Genomic DNA, 22,379 nt, shown 5'->3' with positions numbered 1-22,379 from the left:
AAGTAACCGAAGACCCAGCAATTATCTCACTATAGAGAGAGCACACTGTTTGTTTGATCCATAGTCTATTTGTAAAGCATTTAAGGATTCCTATAATGATAATTTTTTCCAGTCGCAAAGCAAGAGATAAATCTCTTGATAGCCCACCTTTAAGGCAGACCTGGGGAATGTGCCTGGTCAGAACTGCAGATTCAGGCTGTGTTTCCTCATTAATATCTCCATGGCAAATGCTCCAGCTGATTTCAGCATTACCATTATTAATAAGTATAATAAAACCACCAGCGGGCAAAATAATCAAGGAAGGTACGATTAAACGAAACAACATGAAAGCCTATTGAAATTTTCTTCTTTTCTTGCATGTTCTGCAAGAATCCTAATTATTCATTTAAAAAGATACTGCAGTGTTTCACATACTAAGTGCACTTATATGTACTCTCAAAAAATGTTGATTTGCTTAATTACACATGTGGATTGGCCACAGCTCTGTTGTCAGTGTATGCTCAGTAGCAAAATCAGGCTACATGTTGGATCTGAAAACTGCAAATCTATCCGTCGTACTTAGCTGGGAGTAAGTTTGTAGAATACAATCAATCTTACTTCTGAATAAATATGCATAGGGTTACATTGCAGCTTGGTTGCATTTGGGCCCCATTGATTTAAATAAGAGCCTAAGGGCAGGTAACTATTCTGGATTCACCCATTACGCTTACTGGTACAAATCCAAGTTCATCCGGCTGCAATCCTATAAACACTTGCCTGAGAGTAAGTCCCATTGAACTCAATGGAGCTTATTTCTGAGGAGGCATATGAGGGATGGCACTGTTACTGACACAGTCCTTGGTCCCAGAGGTTCTTTGCATCCCAGAGGGCATTTGATGATAATTGGCTCTTAATGATGGTGCTCTATCTTTGGCAAACCTATTTTTGAAAGCCACAAATGCTTACCTTACATACCATTGCTAATCATCTCCAGGCTTACTTATAATATATTTTAAGTAAATACGTGGTGAATAGTAATCAGTTATTTCACGCATGCCAAATGAGGTGGTCTGAAAATAACTTGTGTCTCTGGCTATTTCTTCCATGGAAGCAATCTGAAAAGGTTGGTGTGCATCTGCTACAAAATAACTTAAATCAATAAACAAACCATTAAACGATAGAGTACAGTAGGTTCTGTGCTTAGTATTAGAATTAACACAGTAATACTGTTTTGTTACCAATAGCAAGCAACTTGCAATTGGATTTGGAGTAGACGTTGGGGCGGTTATTCTTTTAGAAATATTTCCGTATTGACTCTGTTTTATTAAAATGATATACTCATATTCTTCCTGTCACACAGTGTGAGCTAATTAATTAGCATGTGAGATGAAACTGGCCCAATTTCTAACTAATTTCTAGAGCTGACAGGTTCAGGCTGCAGTTCTCAAGTTCCTTTCTCTGTGTAGTACCCATACTGCCTTTAGAGAAACAGTTTCAGACTAAAGGTTTGGGGACTGGGGCCAAAGAGGAGTAGATAAATTCTGAATGCTAATGACTTTATTTTTAATTCATTTACGCACCCAGAATTACTGAATAAATGTCTAGGGCTCCTGACTCGAGTGTGAGCAGAAACCAACCTCTATGTAGGAGGCCTTAATTATGTGTTCCAAAATACACTTTTTTCTTATGAGCACCATAAGAAATTGCCCTCAGGTGCTTGCATATGTTAATGTGTTAGAATATTAGCATTTTATGCAAACAGTCAGAGCAAGTGGAGCTGTTGCTGATGGCAAACTAGGAGTGCCATATAACTTATGCAACAGTATGTATGGACTGTGGTCACATGACGGGTCCATTTTCGGAATAATTCTCTTATCTGGCTCATTTAATGATTTATTTCTTTTCTGTGCTGCCTTTTTTCAGAAGGAAAGCCATTCCATCTGAACATATATCCATAGTTTTACAATTCACAGTCCCATTTACTATTAACATATTCATATTTTTACATGCCAACTTTCCCCTTATTTTCTCTTCCAGGCTTTCAGCTCTTTTCTTAGTTGTTCCTCTGCAAATATCTTTGCCATCTAGTAAAATTCAGCCGTCCACATCCAGAATAATGCCCACACTAATAACCTACTCCAGGCTAGCAGTTGCTTGAGTGACTCTTCAAAATCCTGGGGTCACCATCAAGCACAATTAATTGATTCGGTTCAGGGATCTGCTTTTCAGCTATGTCATATCTAAGATCCATCTAGCTAGGCAAGGTACTTTGCATTTTATGCAAATCAACCCCACTATATTTGCATACTTAATGTGTATAATTGCCAGCAAGAGTGTGACTTGCACTTCTACCATGTACAAGAGTCAGCAAGAGAAAGGACAATTGAAGGGCCTCTTAGCTAGCCTGCTTTTTCATTGTCAGAGGAGAGAAGTATGTCTCAACAACCTGGTTTTACTCCCCCCAATTTACAGAAATCCCAATTCTCTATCTGCTGCAACAATGCAGAGCCTCCAAAGCCTTTTCCCGCTGCAAAAAGATGCTAGCTCTAGGCCAAGAGACAAACACTTGTGCATTTTTCCTCAAAGATCCTAGACACAAGCAAAAGCAGTTTATCTTCCGCTAGTTGCTGTAGTGTTCTACTTTCACACCAACCCCTTTTATTTTTACCAGCCCCTCTTTTCCTAAAATATATGAAATGGACTGGAAATTTGCTTGCTATAGCTGCATTATGTGGGAACAGAACACCAAAGTACTCAACAATTGTTCAGAAAAGGATGTCAAGTGAGTTAACTGATACCTCCCATCCTACACCAATTAAAAGTAACTCCCACTGACTTTAATGTAATGTTCTAGATCAAACTCTAAGAGGATCGTTCATTTGTGCCAAGACTAAGTCCTGTTCCTACATCTTCTGTTGTAAGGTAGATGCAAAGTATAACATTCTGACATGCATGATCTCTCTTACTGATTTAAGGAAATACACATGTGAGTTACAATGAAGCCAATGGGACTTACCTCTAAACAGGATTATGTTGAGGATAATCAGGTCGGGAAAGCATCTTGACCCAAAGCCTAACTCACCATTACATTTTTCCGGCGCAGATAGAATGCAAAGTACTGTTTCATGGATACCCTTTACAGATTCCCCTTTATTTTCTCCATAATCTTCTTCCTGCTCTATTTACTACTATAAAGGTTGATAAGGCATTGTGGGGAAACAGAAACAAACACACAGGTAGTACCTGATTCATGGCAGCAGCAGTCCCAAACTATCACCAATACTTCCTGAGCCAGGTAAAGGTAAAGGGACCCCTGACCATTAGGTCCAGTCGCGACCGACTCTGCGGTTGCGGTGCTCATCTCGCTTTATTGGCCGAGGGAGCCAGCATAGAGCTTTCAGGTCATGTGGCCAGCATGACTAAGTCGCTTCTGGCAAACCAGAGCAGTGCATGGAAACGCCGTTTACCTTCCTGCCGGAGTGGTACTTATTTATCTACTTGCACTTTGACGTGCTTTCGAATGCTAGGTTGGCAGGAGGAGGGACCAAGCAACGGGAGCGCACCCCGTCACGGGGATTCGAACCGCTGACCTTCTGATCGGCAAGTCCTAGGCTCTGTGGTTTAACCCACAGTGCCACCCACGTCCCACTTCCTAAGCTACATTATTCCAAAAACCTCTTAGCAACATTCCCAGAAACCTCCCAATTTTAATTGCTCATTTCTATTTGCCTTCTTACCAAATTGGACCACATCCTTCACGTGGCTACAATACCATGGTTCACATACTAAGCTTTCTTTCTTTCTTTCTTTCTTTCTTTCTTTCTTTCTTTCTTTCTTTCTGGCAGAGGGAACTCTAATGGGTCATCCATGACCAGGCCACAGAAATATTTGTACAAAGGAACAACAGTTTATAATGCAGGCTTTGATTTTCAGAGCACTCTAAAAATGTTGTTACATGTGTATAAAGAGCAGAAGCCAAGTGAATTTCCTAAGAACACCTTTTTACAGATTCCTGACCTATTTCTTAAATCTGTTGCAATGAAAAGAAACATGGAGGTTGGTGAAGAAGTACACTATAATTTAAACATGTTCCTATGCTTTAGAGATAACAGTTATATTCTTCTTGGCTATAAAGTTTGCCGTACCAATATCTTTCAATGCTCCGATATAAAATTTGATGTCATACAGTTTATCCTTTTTTTTCTAAAAAGAAAAAAAGGACATTCTGTGCAGCTCTATTTATTACACACTCAATTTACAAAAGGCAGAGATAAGAAATGGGAGCTAGATATCTCTACTCCAGATAGTTTGGTTTCTCTTTAACAGGGAAAAGGCACTTGTTTCTTGGCAGCAATGTCAAAGATTCCTTTGTTGTTGTTTGAATCCCATTTAAACAACAGGATCTCAGTTCAGCAACCCCACAAATGTCATTTTCTCTGGAGATGCTTTCAATATTATGCAGCCACAAGAGTCTTTGTATATGTAAGCCAGCTTGCTTTTTTTCAACACACACTTCTTATGTCTGAAAATACTAGTTGGCATTGGAAATCCTCTTGTTGAGGGGTACCATCTTGCAAAATTACAGAAAAGTCATATGAAAGAATTGTGAGCTTCAGTATTTTCCCCAACCTACAGAAGAAGAGAATTTGGGGCTAAAATACCAAGATACAGTGTGGGTGCATAGAGTTGTAAGTGAGCATAGTCACCTCCACACTGTCTGTATTTGGGGGGGGGAGGGGTTCAACTGCATACTGGAGCTTTAAAAGTGCACTTAAAACAGAATTAAAATGCTCTGTCATCCTCGAGCAATAACTCCACTTTTTAAAAAATGAAATTTTGCAGTTAGGGAAGAAATGGGGAAATGCATGGAAAATGTAGGACCAACAAATGATTAATGGAAAGATGTATAAACACCATGCAAACAAATCAGAATGAATGCTGATTGTCAAACAACTTCCCATCTAACATATAAGAGCAAGCACTCGGTTAAGAACAAATATAAATATTTAACACTTGCAACGTATGAACAGATTGCCTATAGATGTAGACTTTGTTTGGACAAATATATTGACATCTGGAATGACTTTATACAGAACATAGTAGGTTATTAGCAACCATATGTATATTAGGATAATAATATCACTTACACCTATACAATAAATGAAAACCTTTCAATAGAACATCAATATTAAAAAGACCAGATATAGTCCAACCTCCACATACAAAAATACATAAACAAATCAGGATGAATGCTCAATAAGCAGGTTGCCTAGAGTGAGATGGTAAGATCTGACTGCTGTTTATTTGGCTCCGAAGGTGGCCACCTAAACTTAGAATGTATATGCCCTTGGGGGTATGGATGAATTCATAAATGCCTTGTGTCTTCCCCCCCCCCCTTTAAAAAAAACACCCAAACAAAGCTTTTGATGCTAGGATTTACTACCTGTTCAATGTAATGACATTACATTGACTTGTATTATATCTACTCAATGGTTATATGGGCAAAAGTCAATGTCTGAACATATGCCTTGCATGCAGAAGGTCTCATATTCAATTACTGGCACCTCCAGGTATGGATGGGACAAACTCCTGTCTGAAACCCACAAGAGCTGCTGCCATTCAGTAGACAATACAGAGCCAAATGGACCAATGGTCAGCTTCCTATGTTCCTAGAAATATACACCTCCTTGGATGTTAGTTCTCTATGGGCATGATGAGTTGATACCCAAAGAGGAGATCTAAGGTACTATCCTATTGTGTTTCACGTGCTGAATCTTCTCACTACAATGCAGGATATCAGTTTCAACTGCGTTTTATCCTCCAGGGCAATAGCTACTAATCCAAGGACCGCATGTTGCATGAGCGCCATGGTCAAAATGTCACACTGAGCATGTACTTCACAGGAAGAGGCAAAATGCATCACCATTTTTAATCATCAAAGTGGCAGAAGAAAGGCACACCAGAGCCAGACTCAGTCCAATAACCCCTTCTAGTTTCTAACAGGTGATCAGCATTGCCAGATGTACTTTGCAAAGTAGTCTGCCAAGCTGATATAATCTGAAACAAGGAAACAAAACCACAAATAGCAGCGTTTGCACTCAGAGCAAATACCAACTGTATTATCAGAAATACACCCACAACACACCCCATAGAGCAAAAAGCAACAATAAAAAACAACGACAACACACCTATGGACTAAAGACAGATTTTGGAGCATGTGTTCCTCAAATGCTCTTCACCGTTTTAAAATTGTGCGTTTTGTAGCCGGCAGCATGTCACTTCAGTTTTAACTCGGCAGGGACTATGCAGGGACACCCTGGGGTGAAAGCTCATAATGCCTAGGTCTCATTAGGCTACTTCTTGAAGCATCTGCCTTAGTGCACTTCTGATTTACAACCAACACTTTCCCCCATCAACAACGAAATCACCTCTTAGATTCAGTTTGAAAAGAATATAGGCAAAGCATTCCTGTGGATACTGGTGTGTTCTGTATGCTTTAAACTGTACTGCCACCCCCACTGCCCATTATTAGCAAGAGCTGATTAGAGTATGCAGACTTTCATTCAATCTTCCTGCAATTTTTCTAGGAGGTGGTTGTTGGTGGGAAGGCTTCTTAAGGAAGCTTGCCTATTATGACTGTATCTAAGCTAGAAACTGGGACAGAAGTCTGAAGAAAATGTTTACATCTTATCCATTAGGCATATGGCAGAAAAATCTCAAAATTAACATGCCGTCAGTTTATCACTATAAAATAGTAACAGTTACCTTGATGATATAGATTCACTAGAGTAAATATTTAACAATAAAGGTCTCTCCTGAGATAAGTAGGCATGCATATCTTGTTAATTTTTCTTCAGCAACCCAGTGGCTCTTAAACTGTGGCTCATGGTGCTTACCCAGCTGGTCCATGACAGCATGACAAAAAACAACGGAAGAAAAGCAAAGACTTTTATAACAAACAACAAAGGCTTAAAACTCAGTTCCTTCTGAACTTCAATGCAGCTGCACTGAACACAAGACCAGCACATAAGGCTGCAAGTTCTTTAGTGGTGTGTTGTTGTTGTTGTTTTAAAGTCATGCCAGGTAAAACCTGTGGTCCAGAGTCCATTATTTCTGAATGCTTTTAATGCAATATAGAAAGCAGAAATTAGCCAGTTTTAAACTTGAGGGTATGATCTGGGACTCAGCTACATTTGTACAGATAAAGCGCTTTATATGCATTATAACATTATGACACTAAATGGTGCTGTGGAATCCCGTTTTTGGCCAACAGAACTTCCCTCTATGAAGTTTACATAGCATTTAACTGAATCACTTCTTTGATGTGTCGAGATCCAACCCCGGTCAGTGTGGCTTTTTTATTCATAACATTTTACAGGGGAGAGAGAATTCAAATGCTGGCTTTAAAGTGAGTCTCGCTGAACACAGTTTCACTTATTTCTGAGCAGAATTGCATTGGATTGTCCTACATAAAACCTACAGCTGAGGTCTTTTTAGCTTCTTCGTTAAAAGAGACTGTAACCGGAAGATAACAACTGCAGGCATAATGGATAGACTAGACTCCAGCTATGCACAGAACCTTTGTGTGTTCCATCCATAGAACCTTTATATAATGGAAATTTCAGTGAAAGTCCAGACTTAACCTTTGCACATATTACAGTAACAGGACTGAGGTTTTTCCACAGTGCATGAGAAACTACTCACACAAAAATATTGCTGTCTTGAGCCCAACGATCAGACACGGTTCAGATAATTCTTTATGAGAAGCTAAATGAATGCAAAAAAATCCACCTTAAAAGGCTTTCACATTCTCAATTTTTTTTTCTTTTTTGCAGGTCCTTTATTTCAAATATAAAGCAGCCTGACTGAAGAGTTCTCAGTGAACAACGTTCATGGAAGCAACCTTATTCCGAAGTGGAATTGTTCATTTTAATAATGCTACATATTGCCTTGATGTCCTTAGGATTCGAAGATTAGAGCTTATTTATTTACTCACTTAATTTTTCAAGTCACTGTTCCTTCCAACTCTACAATTCTATGATTCTTTTCACTGCTTGGTAATGCCACAAAACAACTTCATAAATGGAAACTGAGTTTCAGTGGGAGTCACCCGCTAACATCTAACAAACGCCTACAGCACTTACTGCCCCTGACCAGGAAACTTTTCCAGCCAATAGATCCCGCATTCTTACCAAGTTTGATCAGACATTGCATTACATATCCTGAAAGAAGCAAGCTTCTTCTCATAAAGGAAATTATTTTTCAATAGAAGTGGAGCTCTGACCGCTAGTGTCTTCACATAGAATGTGCTGTGAACTCACTGGTCGTACTTGACATACAAGCAAAACAACAGACGGTGCAAACATGCCCTTAGTATCTGTGATTTCTTTCCCCTTGAGTTGTTGGGATACGTCACTGCCATTCCTGTTCATCATCGTATTTTAAATATTTCGAAATAATAATGCAATTCTTTGAGGTGTATACTGCAGACCCTTTGACTGCTGAAAAGGCAAGCTGTTTCCAGTTTAAGGCTGCACTCTTATTATGTACATATACTTGGAAGAAAGCCCCATTGAACACCATGTTCCCTAATTCCAGTGGGCTGAAAGATTTAGAATTTATCTTGAAAAAATGGTTCACTTCTTCAGCATGTAGTAGAAACTTCTAAGAAACTTCAGTTTCCAGTATTTTGTTTTAAACATTATCTGTGAACTGCTTGATGTGAATTTATGTATTCTTGGACCCATGATCCAATGAAGGTAAGGTAAAAGTAAAGGACCCTTGGATGGTTAAGTCCAGTCGAATCCAACTATGGGATGTGGTGCTCATCTCCACTTTCAGGCCGAGGGAGCTGGCATGTGTCTGCAGACAGCTGGTCATGTGACCAGCATGACTAAATTGGTTTCTGGTGCAACAGTACACTGTGACGGAAGCAAGAGCACACAGAAACACAGTTTACCTTACCACTGCAGTACAGTGGTACCTTGGTTCCCAAACTTAATCTGTTCCGGAAGTCTGTTCCAAAACCAAAGCATTCTAAAACCAAGGCGTGCTTTCCCATAGAAAGTAATGCAAAATGGAATAATCTGTTCCAGACTTTTAAAAACAACCCCTAAAACAGCAATTTAACATGAATTTTACTATCTAATGAGACCATTGACCCATAAAATGAAAGCAATAATCAATGTACTGTACTATAAAATAAATAAGACAGTATTGTAGATGATTAAAATAATTTCTTCTTCTTCTTACGTGCACTGATGATAGTCAATGTTTGGATGCGGGGGGGGCACTTTTATCCATTTCTGCAGTCACACAATCAATCAATCAATCAATCAATCAATAGCTCAACTGGGTTGCACACAGTCACAAAAACAAGTCACAAAAACAAAGCCACAAGCCATAGTCACAAGTCAGTCCCTTAAAATGAAGAACAAGTCACAGTCAAAAAAATTTTAAAAATCCACACAAACACGCAAAAAATTGCAAAAACAAAAGCTCCAAATATCACCTCTGTGTTGTGTGGGTGCTCGGTCCTAAACAGCCAACAGACTCAATAGAAAGCCTCTGATTAGCAGCGGAGGGCTCAATTTACAAATGGAACACACTCAACAGGAAGCAGAACATGTTCAGCTTACAAGGCAAAGTTCACAAACCGGAATGCCTACTTCTGGGTTTGCAGCGTTCTATTTCCAAGTTGTTCATAAACTAAGCGGTTCTAAAACCAAGGGACCACTGTACCTATTTATCTACTCACACTGGTATGCTTTTGATATAAACACTTCCTTTGGAGAAACATGTTTCACTGTGATAGAAAGCATTGTTAAGATAGAAAGCATTGTTTAAAATGGAATACAATCAACTACTTAACACAATCACTAAATAACCATCTGAGGAGCGAATAAAGTGGCAAGTACTAATATATCCTATTGTGATTTTGATTGGGGGGGGCACCTTATGAAAGAACATGCATTCCATCCTAGGTCTCAATTACCAGTTTAACTTTTCATTACCCGCAGAAACATGAAGTAATTTTAATAACTGTAACTAAAACTGACTTCGTTTTATGTCTTAGCTGAAAAGCCTCAAGCAGCCCAGCAGCACTAGATCAAAACAGCGGAGGAGAAGAACGGAAGACATCTGCTGAGTCATTGGCACCACTGCAGGACTCTGCGAAGATCCTGGCAAAGTCTGGGTCTTGCCTTGTGAGTTTGTTTTTGCAAAGGTTGTGGCATGTCTGGTAAGATACTGACTGAAGCAGTTTTGCAGCAGGCCAGTATTATATGTATCCATCACAGATCAAAGGAAAAAAAACCAACGGCAGCTCCAAGCAGCCCTGTGATCAGTATGATATATTCATGGCCATAAGTATTCTGCACAGAGCTTTACAAATCTTAGTAAATGCTAGATTTTTGCATATGGGTCATATTTCATTTTGCAGGGGACATATATCGGATCCTCAAAGAGCATTTGTTATTCTGTGAAAAATGGGAAGGAGAAAATGACGCTTCTGAAATGCACCTCTTGAAGGAAATATAACCCTCTCAGGAGTCCACCGCTTTTGACTCATTCTTAAAGCTCAGCATTTCTCGTCCCCACTCTTCAGTCAATCATCAGTTCAAGAGCTTTCCCATTTATATCAGTCTTGAAGTTACATTACTCAGTCCTCACAGTAAGTAATAATTTTGTTCCAGCAAGCAACACACCAGACCCCTGGTCTGAGCCAGCAATTCCCAAATTGTGTGCCAGGAAAGGTCATAGTTCAGCCCTTGCAAAACAAGCTTCATTTGAAACACCCATGGCTTTTGTCAATGAGTTTTTGAAAGGACCCATTGCCAGGGATTCAGAGACAGAAGGGACATCATTCAGAGCATGCTTTCCAAGCAGTAGGTTCCAAGTTAAATCCCTGGCATATACTTAAAAAGGAATGGGTAGCAGATAATGGGAAATACATCTTGAGACTTTGGACAGCCACTACCATTAGTCAGAGCAGACAGAACTCGCCTAGATGGACCAATAATTTAACTCAGTGTTAAGCCAGCTTCATACATAGTCGAGTGTCCAGATGACATCTATTTTGTTTTGGTCAGAGCTTACCTGGAGGGCTGTGTCCAGTTCTAGGCACTGCAGTTTAGGAAAGTTACGTTGACAATCTGGAACTCGTCCAGATGAAAGGCCTGGAGACAAAGTCCTATGAGTAAAGATTGAAGGCATTCATTATGTTTTGCCTGATGGAAGAGACCATTAAGAGGCAATAGGACAGCCTTGAAGGCGATGGGAAAAAATTGTTTTCTGTTGTTGCAGAGCTTAAGACCTGAACCAAAGGCTTCAAATTACAGGAAAGTGAGTTTCTAGGAAACATTAGGAATAAACTATTGATGATAACAAGCTGTTCAATGGTGGAAGAGACTGCCTGCCATATAAGATGGTGGCCTCTTCATTGTTAGAGGCTGTTAAGCAGAAGCTAGTCAGCCACTTGTTGGGGATGCTGTAACAGCAGATTTCCTGTATCAGCCAGAGGCACCTTCCTGCTCTGTGATTCTAAGTGAGACAAACATAAGCCTCAAAGCATCCAGCCACTCAGTGGCTGCCTTTGGGCTCTAAAATTTCAGTAGCACCCTGTGTGTTGATAAAATTTTGCGCCTCCTGCCTTGCGTGCTTCATTCTAAAGCATTGTTTTGGTGTCTTCTGCAGCATGGCACCCAGTGCAACCACACTGATCATACCACCCCAAAACTGCCTCTGAGCTAGTGAGGGGCATGTTTGCTGCAACTCTGCATGACTCGCTTGCCTTCTTCCAATCATCTTTCACTGGAGAGGCATGGACTACAACCATGACACTGCAGGATATGTGATTGGATTAACAAACATTCCTGGTGGTGAGAATTAACAAAGTGCTGTGTCCTCAGAGGAAGTTGCCTGTTGGGTGTCTGCTCTGGGCTTGCCTTTTCATTCAGGCTTAGAAAGGGGACTAGCATCCAAACCACAGGAATTGGACTCCAACAAGGGTAGAATAATTCTTATTCTATCCTACCCTAAAAATAAATCTTTTCAGGTGGAAAAGCATGAGGCATGTCTCAAATTTTTAATTCGGGATATGTGTGTATGTGTCTCTTCAAATTGCAAACCTGCAGTGTCATATTTGAGTCTGTTATGATGGTATCCGTTCAGGAGACAGATTTTCATCGACAGAAAATAATTTGACATTTCAAAAGAAGCTTGTTCTATTAGATTTCAAAAATGTTTGTTATGCCTATAATAAACACTTTTGGGTATTCAAATAACTTTTGCTCAGAGTGGAACCATTAAAATTAATGACTGTGACAAACTTAAGCCCATTAATTTCAATGGGTCTCCTCTGAGTAAATGTTGGTTGTAGACAAGTCTTTGTTAAATAAATAAATACAAAATTTACACGCCACTCGATTGTGATAAAGCCTCTTAAGTGGTGTGCAAGAAAGCTGCCCTTGAAAATGCTTTGCAGAAACTTCTTGCCAGACCTTGGCAAGATAAGGTGGATAAGGTGGAGGTTTTCATAGCAATAGAATCTGTTAGTTGATCATCTGCATCTGAGCCCCCTTTCGTGTGGAATAAACACCACAGGTGAGTGGTGGCATCATGGTAATAGACTGCATACCATGCGCAGGTCACTGTACATTATAATGAACATGCATGGGGGCGGGTAGAACCTAGTATCATAATCCCATTGCCCCTCCATATGTGTTCATTCTACAATGCAGAATCTACATTCATGACTGCCAAAATAGTCATCTGAGCTGTCCAAGATAAGGCAGGTGGCAATTGAGGAGAAGCCTAGGGAGGGCCTCCTTACACCTACATTGAGATCATTTTGGTCCTAGGCTAAAGCTTTTTTATTCTCCCAAGCTCCAGAGTAAAGCAGCCACCAAGACACTGAATCAGAGGCTGCAGAGTCACCAGCTAAGAAGTCACACTGGGTTCCTGACTCTAAGCTGCTGGCTAGGAAGCCAGTAAAGCCAAAGCTGTCAAGGTAAGAGCACTCTGGACCAGATCCAATAACACCAAGGTCCATAGTGCCAGATCTGGGACCTTCAGAAATGTCTTTCCCAGAGCCTGAGGAACTGGTCCAACAGTGCAGGTTACACACAAAGTAGGAGGCCAGCAAGCTCAGAAGAAATGCCTGTCTGAGTGCCCAAAAGTTGGCCCTTTAAGAACTGTAATTATCACGAAGAGGGCGGAGTCTGGGAGACTTTGCTGGAGCAAGTTGCTGCATCAGCTCTCAATGGTGCCGCAGGGCTGCTGCAATCTGTCTTGCCTGCCTTGCTTCTTTGTCAGACCAGAAGAGGACACAAATGACTCTTGGGGTCCCTTCCAGCTTTACAATTCTAGGAGTCTATGATAAACAATTACTCATTGCCACAAGGATGAATCTAGGCAAGCCTTGGGGTTGCATACTCCCCATTCCAGCAGTGTTGGAAAGATGAGTTTAGAATGCTTAGACTAATGTAAGACTAAACTATGGTTAACTGTGAGGCTTCAGATCACCTTGCAGCCATATCAGAAGAAAGGAGAGAGGACAATGTACAAACCCAAGGCTTACACACACACACACACACACACACACACACAAACACACACACACACACAAACACACACACACACACACACACACACACACACAGCTTATCATTGCCTCCTATTGTAGCCTAAGAAAGATATGTTGTGCTTTATTCACTATGATTTACCTGTTGCTTTGCTCTGCTGTTTTACTGATTTTATGTGATTGAATTTATTGTACTTTCCCCCCCTCCTATGGTGACCTGCACTGGGAATACTTGTGCTGGTCCCCAGGCATGGTCTGAGGCACATGATGCAGCCACCTGCTGTAGCTATATATAAATGAAGGTCTGGTCTCCATAAGAGATATAGTGGTACCTCGGTTTACAAACTTAATCCGTTCCAGAAGTCAGTTCTTAAACCAAAGCTGTTCTTAAACTGAGGCATGCTTTCCCCAATGAGGCCTCCCACCGCCGGTGCCCTTCCACCATTCAGCTTCCGTTTGTAGACCAAGGTAAAGTTTGCTAACCGGAACACTACGAACTGAATAGTTCGTAAACAGGGCTGTTCTTAAACGGAGGTACCACTGAGTTCCATCGTGTAAGAAAGGTGGTATACAAATGTACTAAATAAACAAATGAAGGTGTGGGGTACAAAATTAACACGTAATATGTGAAATAAGACTGCATGTGGCTTTCTGCAGCACTGTTGTGCTTACCGCTGCCTTGCATGCATTCTCCAACTTTTTCTTGCTCACCTGAGAAATCATACTGTGCTAGGAATCATCAGTAAAGAGCAGGATTCTCTCCTGTATGGCAATAAGCAAAAATGAACAGTATGCTTATGTAAATCCTGGCCAATGTCCCAAAGGCTATGATCATGCAAGCATATGCACACCTGGCTCTTTCCATAAGCCGCTATGGGAGCCCCATACCCCAGAATTGTGTGTCCACTGTAAGTACACTATGCACAATCACTGACATTGATACAAAGTGACACATACAAATATCCAGATGGGTAAACTGTTGTTCACGCAGCCATGAAATTTCATAAAGGTGTTTAAAATATTCACTACTGTTCTCATATCCAAAAGCATAGCCATAAGCCTGCTGACATTTCATGGTTTGTTAATAGAGAACACTTTAAATATACAAAGGTACACATTACACATTAAAGGCTCCACAGAGTCATGCATGAAGTAGATGGCACTCCATAAATGCAAGAAGCTTTTAATGGCTCATACACTAAAACGAAATATTTAAGATTATATGAAAGTTCAAAATGTTGCTCGAGAAACAAAAGATAAAGCACTGAACTCACAAACAGATGTCTCAGTCAAGCCCCCTGCCCCTCAAAAAAACCCTAGAAAACCTAGGGGAAACCAAGAATTTCCAAATTAAGCAGACATGGTAATTTCAGAATAAAGCGAACGGGAAAATAATTCAGAAGGATAGGTAATATGTGAATTTAAAAGTACTATACATCTTACATCCTCTTCATGGTGCAGCGCTGCCACATAAACAACAGTGTGTCCATTCATATTTTTCTGTGGGAAACAAGACTTGAGAATATACAGATTTACATTGTGGTTGGAGGCCCATTTACAGAGCAATCTGACATTATACATTTCTTGACTTTTGCATGCAAGCCATCACCACGGGGGTTCCCCCCGCCCTATCATCCCCCAAACCCTGAACAGCTTTCAAACATATTTAAAATCAGCTTTCACTTTTTTAAAAATGAGAGGGAAAGACATTTTCTCAAAGTTATTCTGGATGAAAATCTCAACAAGGGTACAACAACACATTTCCTAGACATCACAAACGTATTGGTTGGGTACCAGGTAGCCTCCACAGTTAAGAAGCAGAAGTCCTTGTGTCGGTTACAACTGCAAAGTGAAAATTAATACAGTGGTACCTTGGGTTACAGATGCTTCAGGTTACAGACGCTTCAGGTTACAAACTCCGCTAACCCAGAAATAGTACCTCGGGTTAAGAACTTTGCTTCAGGACGAGAACAGAAATTGCACGGGGGCGGCATGGCGGCAGCAGGAGGCCCCATTAGCTAAAGTGGTGCCTCAGGTTAAGTTTCAGGTTAAGAACGGAGCTCCAGAACGAATTAAGTTCTTAACCCGAGGTACCACTGTACTGGCAGTGCGATCTTCTGCACATCTACCCAGAAGTCATGTGTGTGGATAGGAGTGCAGTCTCACAGCTTACAGCCCTTGCTCTTTGAATGGTCATTACAGGAACTGAGGACTAAACTACAAGTTTAGGGGATAGGGGAGCTGCATCAGGACCAGTCTATGAGGAGGTTTAATTTTTAAAAACTCTTTAACCCATACACCAGATCCTGAAAAATATCCTCCCCCAAGCCACTACAAGCCCTAGGAGTGAAACATCCTCTGGCACCCAATGCCCATAGCTGTCAACTTTTCCCTTTTCTTGTGAGGAATCCTATTCAGAATAAGGGAATTTTCCTTTAAAAAAGGGAAACGTTGACAGCTATGCCAATGCTTAGAGCAAGGATAGTCAACATGGAACCCTCCAGATGTTGCTGGACTCCAACTCTCATCAGCCTCAGTCAGCATGATCAATGTTTGGGATTTATAGGAACTTAGTCCCAAACAATATCTAGAAGGCATCTCATGGGCCACTCCTGACTTTGAGCATTATAAAAACAGAAACTGAGGAAGCCTTTTCTCCGGGTAAGTTCCCTAAGTTCAATCAGTTAATTTTGAGGATTACAGAAGGACAACTCAACTAAGCCAAAGTAAGGATAACAGAAATAATAGCATATTGTTTTCCTGTTTTCCCCTGCCTCCATTCCTCCCCCCTCCATTTGTTCTCTCCCTTTTGTCTATTTATAGATCATAAGCCCTTGGAGAAGGGACCTGTCAAAGCTGCTCATTGTAAAGCACTCTGTACATAGATGGTGCTACGGTTTTATGGTATTTGGTTTAAGTGTGGTTATTTATTCTACATTCTCAGTGGAAGTGGTCTACAAACGCAAACAAATAAACAAATGCAGTGTACCTTACTAATCTGGCTGCTCTACGGGTTACACATTGTGTACATTGTATGTACATATTTCAGCTGCTATACTGGAGTAAAGAACAAACTAGAACCTTCTCACAAAATGCAAGTGTGCAACTGTGTGCTTATGAATATGTTTTCTCTAATGTTCGAGAAGAAACATGTGGAGGTACAAAACCCATATTTAGGGAAGTGCCTTTTATTAGGCCAACCCAACTGCCCTAATTTTGGATTTTTTTAAAATGATGGGACACCACAACAACTTTTACTTTTTCATGTGAAGTTACAGTGCCCAGAGTCCTACAAGAAGAATAACAGTTTTCAGAGGAGATAGCAAAATGAACTTCTAAAGTTCAAATACTTCTTAGAAGAGAATGCTGTGGAGCTCAGAACTAGATATATGGTAAAGGGCAACTAACCCATTGTGTTCATTTTCACCAGTTATTGGCACTAAAAGGACAGCTCACTCGTGCTGAACACCACATTTGTCTGTGTAGCTGCCATAGCTTGGCAATTAGTTAATTTTAAAAATCCCTTTGCATCATGCTCCTTGCTCAAAATTAACCCACATCTTACAGTATTCATTCCCTGGAGCAAATTCTTTTAAATTCCATCAGTTCCAACATATTCCAGTAACCTTCTCCTTATAATTCCAACTGTTTCCCATCAAATCTCCTCTGCAGTTTACAAAGCTGTCTTTGCAGTTGTTTCATAGTTTTCAGCAAAGCTTTCGCTCACTTTTTCCACAATCTTCCCATTCAGGGAAGAACAGCCCTGCTGGATCAAGCCATTGGCCCATCTAGTCCACCATCCTGTTTTCACAGTGGCCAACTAGTTGGCTGTGGGAAGCCAGCAACCAGGAAGTGAGCACAATGATTCCTCTCCACTCCTGAAGTTTACAGCAACTGGAATTTGGAAGCATCCTGCTTCCAACCAGAGCATTGTACCTTCCTTACACTTTAGCACTTTCTATTCTTTACAGTCTCTCATTTATAGCTGCACCCACTTTAGCTTTGCCACCTGTTCAATTATATCAAATTCCATGGAACTTTCTTCTCAGCATCACATGCACTCCCTATTGGAGAACACTTCTCCAATAGCTTCACAATGGTGGGTTGCATCTCAGGGATGGGCATTTGCAACCCTAGACAGCTCCCACCTATCTACTACAATAGTGCAAGGATTGTACTTGTGAAATGTCATCTAACTCTCATGTCACTGTTGAAAACTTTTAAAGATACGTCGTGCTTCTGTCATCCTGCAATGAGCACTATCGTTCAACCTCTGGATTTTATTATTCTGTAGTAAAACCCCAGTCATTAAGAGGGGGTCCTTTCAGAGATTCCATTTATTGGCATTCTAATTCTGCTTTCTAGACTGTCGTTCTGCAACAGAATATTTCCCTGATCTTTTTTATACCAGAGTTTATATCCTATTCTGGGCATTAAGACACAAGCTTATACACATTCACTGGGGACTATGTCCCAGTGAACCTAAGAGGCCTTTGGAGTAAACCTGCATAGGATTGCACTGTAAATCACCTCAGCACAACTGGCATCTTACTCATGCTCTAAGGCACTTCTCTTCAACTTACCCCTTCGGCATCTTGCCGCCAATCTAAGGTGCAATGTCACCATATTCATATTGCATATTCTAACTTCTTCTTTTTTAGAAAAAGTAAATGAACTCTCTTGTTGTTAAGAAAAGTAGACCTTGCTTAGACTGCCAAGGAGGCAGACACAAGAGAAAGGAGGAGGAAAAAGTTAGGAAGGCAGAGCAGAGACGTAAAACACATTTCAAAGTATTCCTGTAATGCATGCTGGGATTAAAGTCAAGCCCTGGTTGTGAAAAAGGTTACCTGAGGTTTCCTCCTCTTGTTTTTTCTGCCTGTGTCAATTTTCTTTTGTACAAAATACTTTAAAATAAATAAGAAGACTTTACAAAACAAAAGAAAACCCTCTTCCTTTAAGCATTCTATTAATTCCACTAAGCACCACTATCATTCTCTCTGGCCCACATACTGCTTGTTTCCCTTCCTTTGCCTCTCTTACATGGCCTTAAGGACAACTGTTGTCATTTTCAGTGGTCACTCGCTCCCATGGCTTTATTCTGGCGTCTAACTTTCCGTTACTCCTGTTACCCTACCCACAAGGCTTCCAGTTCTTCTCCACCAACTTCCCGCGGCCACATATCAAAGTCGCTCTAACTTTTTTTCTGCCAGCACCGTGTCCCATCTGTGGCTCACCGGAGCCACAGCGCCAAACACCCTTTCCCCCTAAGTAATCCGATCTATATTCCTCACCAAGACAACCGATACGCTCCTAAACCCCCGAGTCTTAAGCCTGTTTCGCCGGCGGATTCGGAAGGAGAAAACTTTGCAAAAACATTCAAGAAGCTTCCCCCCCCCCTTAAGTCAGCTTAAGCAACAAGATGTAACCAAATGGACCCAAGGCAGCAAAAGTGCCCGCGTCTTCTCCCCGCCCCCCGTAGATGACCCCAGACGCTCCTACGAGAAACGTGCGGCCCTATCTAGATCTATGCCGCCTGCTCTAGGTAGACCGAAGACGGAGTAAGGTGCCAGTTACCGGAGAGGCCGAGCCGTTTTTGCAGAGCGGTCCCCTGAAGATCCCTTTAATGCCCCGGTAGTGCCCGTTGCTGAGATGCCTGGAGCTGATGACCAGGTAGCACGCCATGCGGGTCCGGGCGGGGTTGAGAACGGGGCAGTGGGTCAGCCCGTCAGCAGACGCCGGATCTGGAGGGGGGCGCGTGGCGGAAGCGGACGGGATCCTCTGCAGCAGCGAGAGCCGCCCAGCGCCGCCGCTCCTCCTGCCCTCGGCGGGAGCAGAACCCCTCAAGGCGCAGCAGCCGCTACCCGCCCGCCCCCGGTCTCTCGCTCATCCAGCGCCCGGGTTCTCGCTGCCAAAAGCAGGCTGTGTCGAAGGAAGCAGCGGCGGCGGCAAGAGCAGGAGCAGCAGCAGCCCGAGCGCACTGTAGGGAGCCGGGGAGCCAGTCCACATGCTGCTCCTCTGGGTAGCTCCGCCAAAGAAGAGACGGGGAAAAGATGGAAAGAGCGAGCGCGCAACTTGGCGGGAGGATGGGAGGCGCCGCCGCCGCCGCCGCGCTTCCTCCCCACCCACCACCCCCTTTCTGGACTCGCGCCTCCGCGCTCGCTCTCTTCAGAGCAGGTTCCTATGGAGGCACGAACAGCCAGAGGGGAGGCTCTCGGAAGCAGCAGCAGCAGCAGCGGCTCCCCATCGCTTTTCCTGGCGCCGCGGCGAAGGGCTGGAGAGATGAGTCCCCGCCGGCACCACAAAGTCCTTCGCACGCCGCTCGCTGCAGGCTGTGCCAAAGCCAGCCAGGGACTCCCGCCGCCTCACCTTTTAGCGCGCGCGAGCTGGCGTGGGAGAGAGCCGCGGGGGGCAGGAAGGAGGGAACGGAGGGCGCGCGCCAAGCAGCGCTTGATCCCCCTCTGCCCCAGTAATGGCCGCCCAGTGGGAATTTGGAAAGGGGCAGCAGGTGGAGGTCGACGGTCCCGCGTTTCTCCTCCCTCCCTCCCTCTCGAGAGAGCGGAGGGAAAAGCAGTCAGGCATTCGCCTCAGTAGAGGAGGCGGGAATCGCTCAGAAGGGAACCCCTGGCAGCTCGCCCCCCCCCCCCAAAAAAAACACGCCTTGGGCAGCTCAGGGTCTAGGAAGGAGAGTCACATTCTGCGCCGCTCCACGTCCTCAAGCCTCTTCTTGCCGTCCCTAAATTCATTGAGGCGGTGTTGTTTTCCTTGTAGGCTGGGGGGCTTTGAAACGCTCCATATCCACATCAAAAAGACGGAGCAGCCGTCCTAAGCGGAACGAGATGGAATCCCGCATCTCCCCCAAGACACGCGCGCCGCCGCCTGACAATCGCTCTGCTTCTCGTTCCTCTCGCTCCGTTTTCCTCTCACGGGGCCGCCCTCACCATCCCGCGAAAGGCGCCGCCAAGAACTCCCCTTGAATTAGCGTCCCTGCCTCGTCAAGGAGCGTTGCCTCCTGCGTTTCGCTTCAGCTCCGGGCTGAAGGCGGGAGAAATGCCAGCGCCAGAATAAGGCCCGAGATCCGAAAGGATTAGTGGCAGAAAGAGGAGGGAACGGAAGGGATGGCATATGCTGGCTGGAACTTCCAACTCTTGCTTCGCGCTATAAAACCTCGCTTCGCATCGTTTAAAAATAAGTTAACAAGCGCATCACAGGGTGTTTGGGGGGGGGGGGAGTGGGGAAGCAGAGAGGGAACTCAACTCTTATGGCAGCCCTCTTGGTCCAGTGATAGTTTGTGCCAAAAGCTAAAACCTGTGGGACACTTTTATTATCACATGCCCTCTCCACATTTTTCCTCACAACAACCCTGTGAGGTAGGTTAGGCCGAGTGGTAGGGACTGGCTCCAGGTTAGTCAGGGAGAATCATGGCTGATTTCAGGAGGGCCAATGTGGCCATGTGACTGTGGGTGCCCAGGGCTGCGGGTGTCATGTGGTGTGCATGGCCCTGGCACCGAAATTTGTGGGTGCCCGGCCCTTTCGTGGGGAATGTTTTGGGTGCTCAGGCACCCAGGGCCCCAGAGAGTTGGCAGCTATGGGTGATTTGAACCTGAAGCTCCCCAGTCCTAGTCTGACCCATTATTACACCTGGCTGGTTTTCAAACGTAACCTATAAACAGCATAAAGAGCCCTGCTGGACCAGACCAAAGGCCTATCTGATCCAACATCCTGTTTACCTCCTCAGAGGCCACCCAGATGCTGTGTGGCCCACAACCGGAACTTGAGTACAGTAGCCCCTCACTGTCATTCCCCGGCAATGGGCATTCAGAGGCATCCTTGGGATCGGGCTTTTTGAGGGAGCACTTCCTACCACGTGGGCCTGCCCAAACACTTCCTTCTTCATCAATGATTCTCCTCTGGACCGCCATCTGAAGTTAGGCAGATGGAAATAGGCAGAACTTTTTCTTGAGCATGGTGTCCCGCATATGGAATGCCCTCCCCAGAGAAGTTTACCTGGTGCTATTTTTGATGTGTTTTGGGCAATAGGCAAAGACTCCCACTTTTGGCCAGGTATGCCAGTACATTTTATAGTTTGGTTGTTGGGGTTTTGAATTTTTATTTTATGGCTTCTGGCTTTTACTGTTGTTAGTGAAATCAGCATCTGCAATGTTGCATTATTCTTTTATTCTTCTGTTTTCATGACTCAAAATTGTACACCGTCTCAGGACTTTTATACTAGGGGATGATTTATAAATTCACCAACTGTTGCTGAAGTTAAACAGGCCCTGACATTGCACACATTCTATCATATGCTAAAACCTTTTTTTTTTTTTAAACAGACATTCTCAGAAGGGAAAGTTGACTCAGACTACAGGCAGAACCTCATTTCTCTTTTGAGAACTGCTTTATTGCTTTTTAACCTGTGATTATTTTTATTGTTGTATACACCGCTATGAAAGTTTGTAATGTTTAACAGCCCATAAACATTCAAAATAAACAAATAACTGTGCAATCCTGCACATGTCTATTCTGAAACAAGTTCCATTTAATTCAATGGGACTTATTCCCAGGTAAGTAGGCATAGGGTTGCAGCCTAAATAAACTGAACACATTTCCCTCATCCCTGAGTAGGTCAGATGCTGGGGGGAAATCTCTGGAGAGCTGCTTCTACTCAGAATACAGTTAAATGGAGTAATAGTCTAGCTGCATAAGTTCATAAGGAAAACCTTCCTGACATTTCTAGACAGACCTGAGCCCAATTTTTATTTCTAGAAGTATTTGTATTTCTGTTCTACAATCTTTGCTAACCACAAGCCCAAGACAAACC

The 22,379-nt window shown here is 42.9% G+C and overlaps 1 protein-coding gene across 2 annotated transcripts in view; it reads right to left on the bottom strand.

Annotated features, from left to right (window-relative positions):
• The window catches only part of ZNF804B (zinc finger protein 804B), a 304,870-nt gene that overhangs the window by 188,256 nt on the left and 94,235 nt on the right, over positions 1 to 22,379 (bottom strand). Inside the window, exon 1 of one of the 2 annotated variants that reach the window (XM_083704635.1) lies at positions 19,136 to 20,167. The exons of the other annotated variant lie outside the window; for it this stretch is intronic. Within the exon in view, the coding sequence (XP_083560761.1) occupies positions 19,136 to 19,243 (108 nt within the window). The 5' untranslated portion in view covers positions 19,244 to 20,167. Of the gene's footprint in view, positions 1 to 19,135; positions 20,168 to 22,379 lie in introns of those variants that run through there. 2 annotated transcript variants of the gene reach the window in all.

The sequence above is a fragment of the Podarcis gaigeae genome (genome assembly GCF_964106915.1).
Source record: "Podarcis gaigeae genome assembly, chromosome: 12".
Classification (NCBI taxonomy): domain Eukaryota; kingdom Metazoa; phylum Chordata; class Lepidosauria; order Squamata; family Lacertidae; genus Podarcis; species Podarcis gaigeae.
The sequence above is the reverse complement of the archived record's forward strand: the minus strand, read 5'-3'. Positions and strand labels throughout refer to the sequence as shown.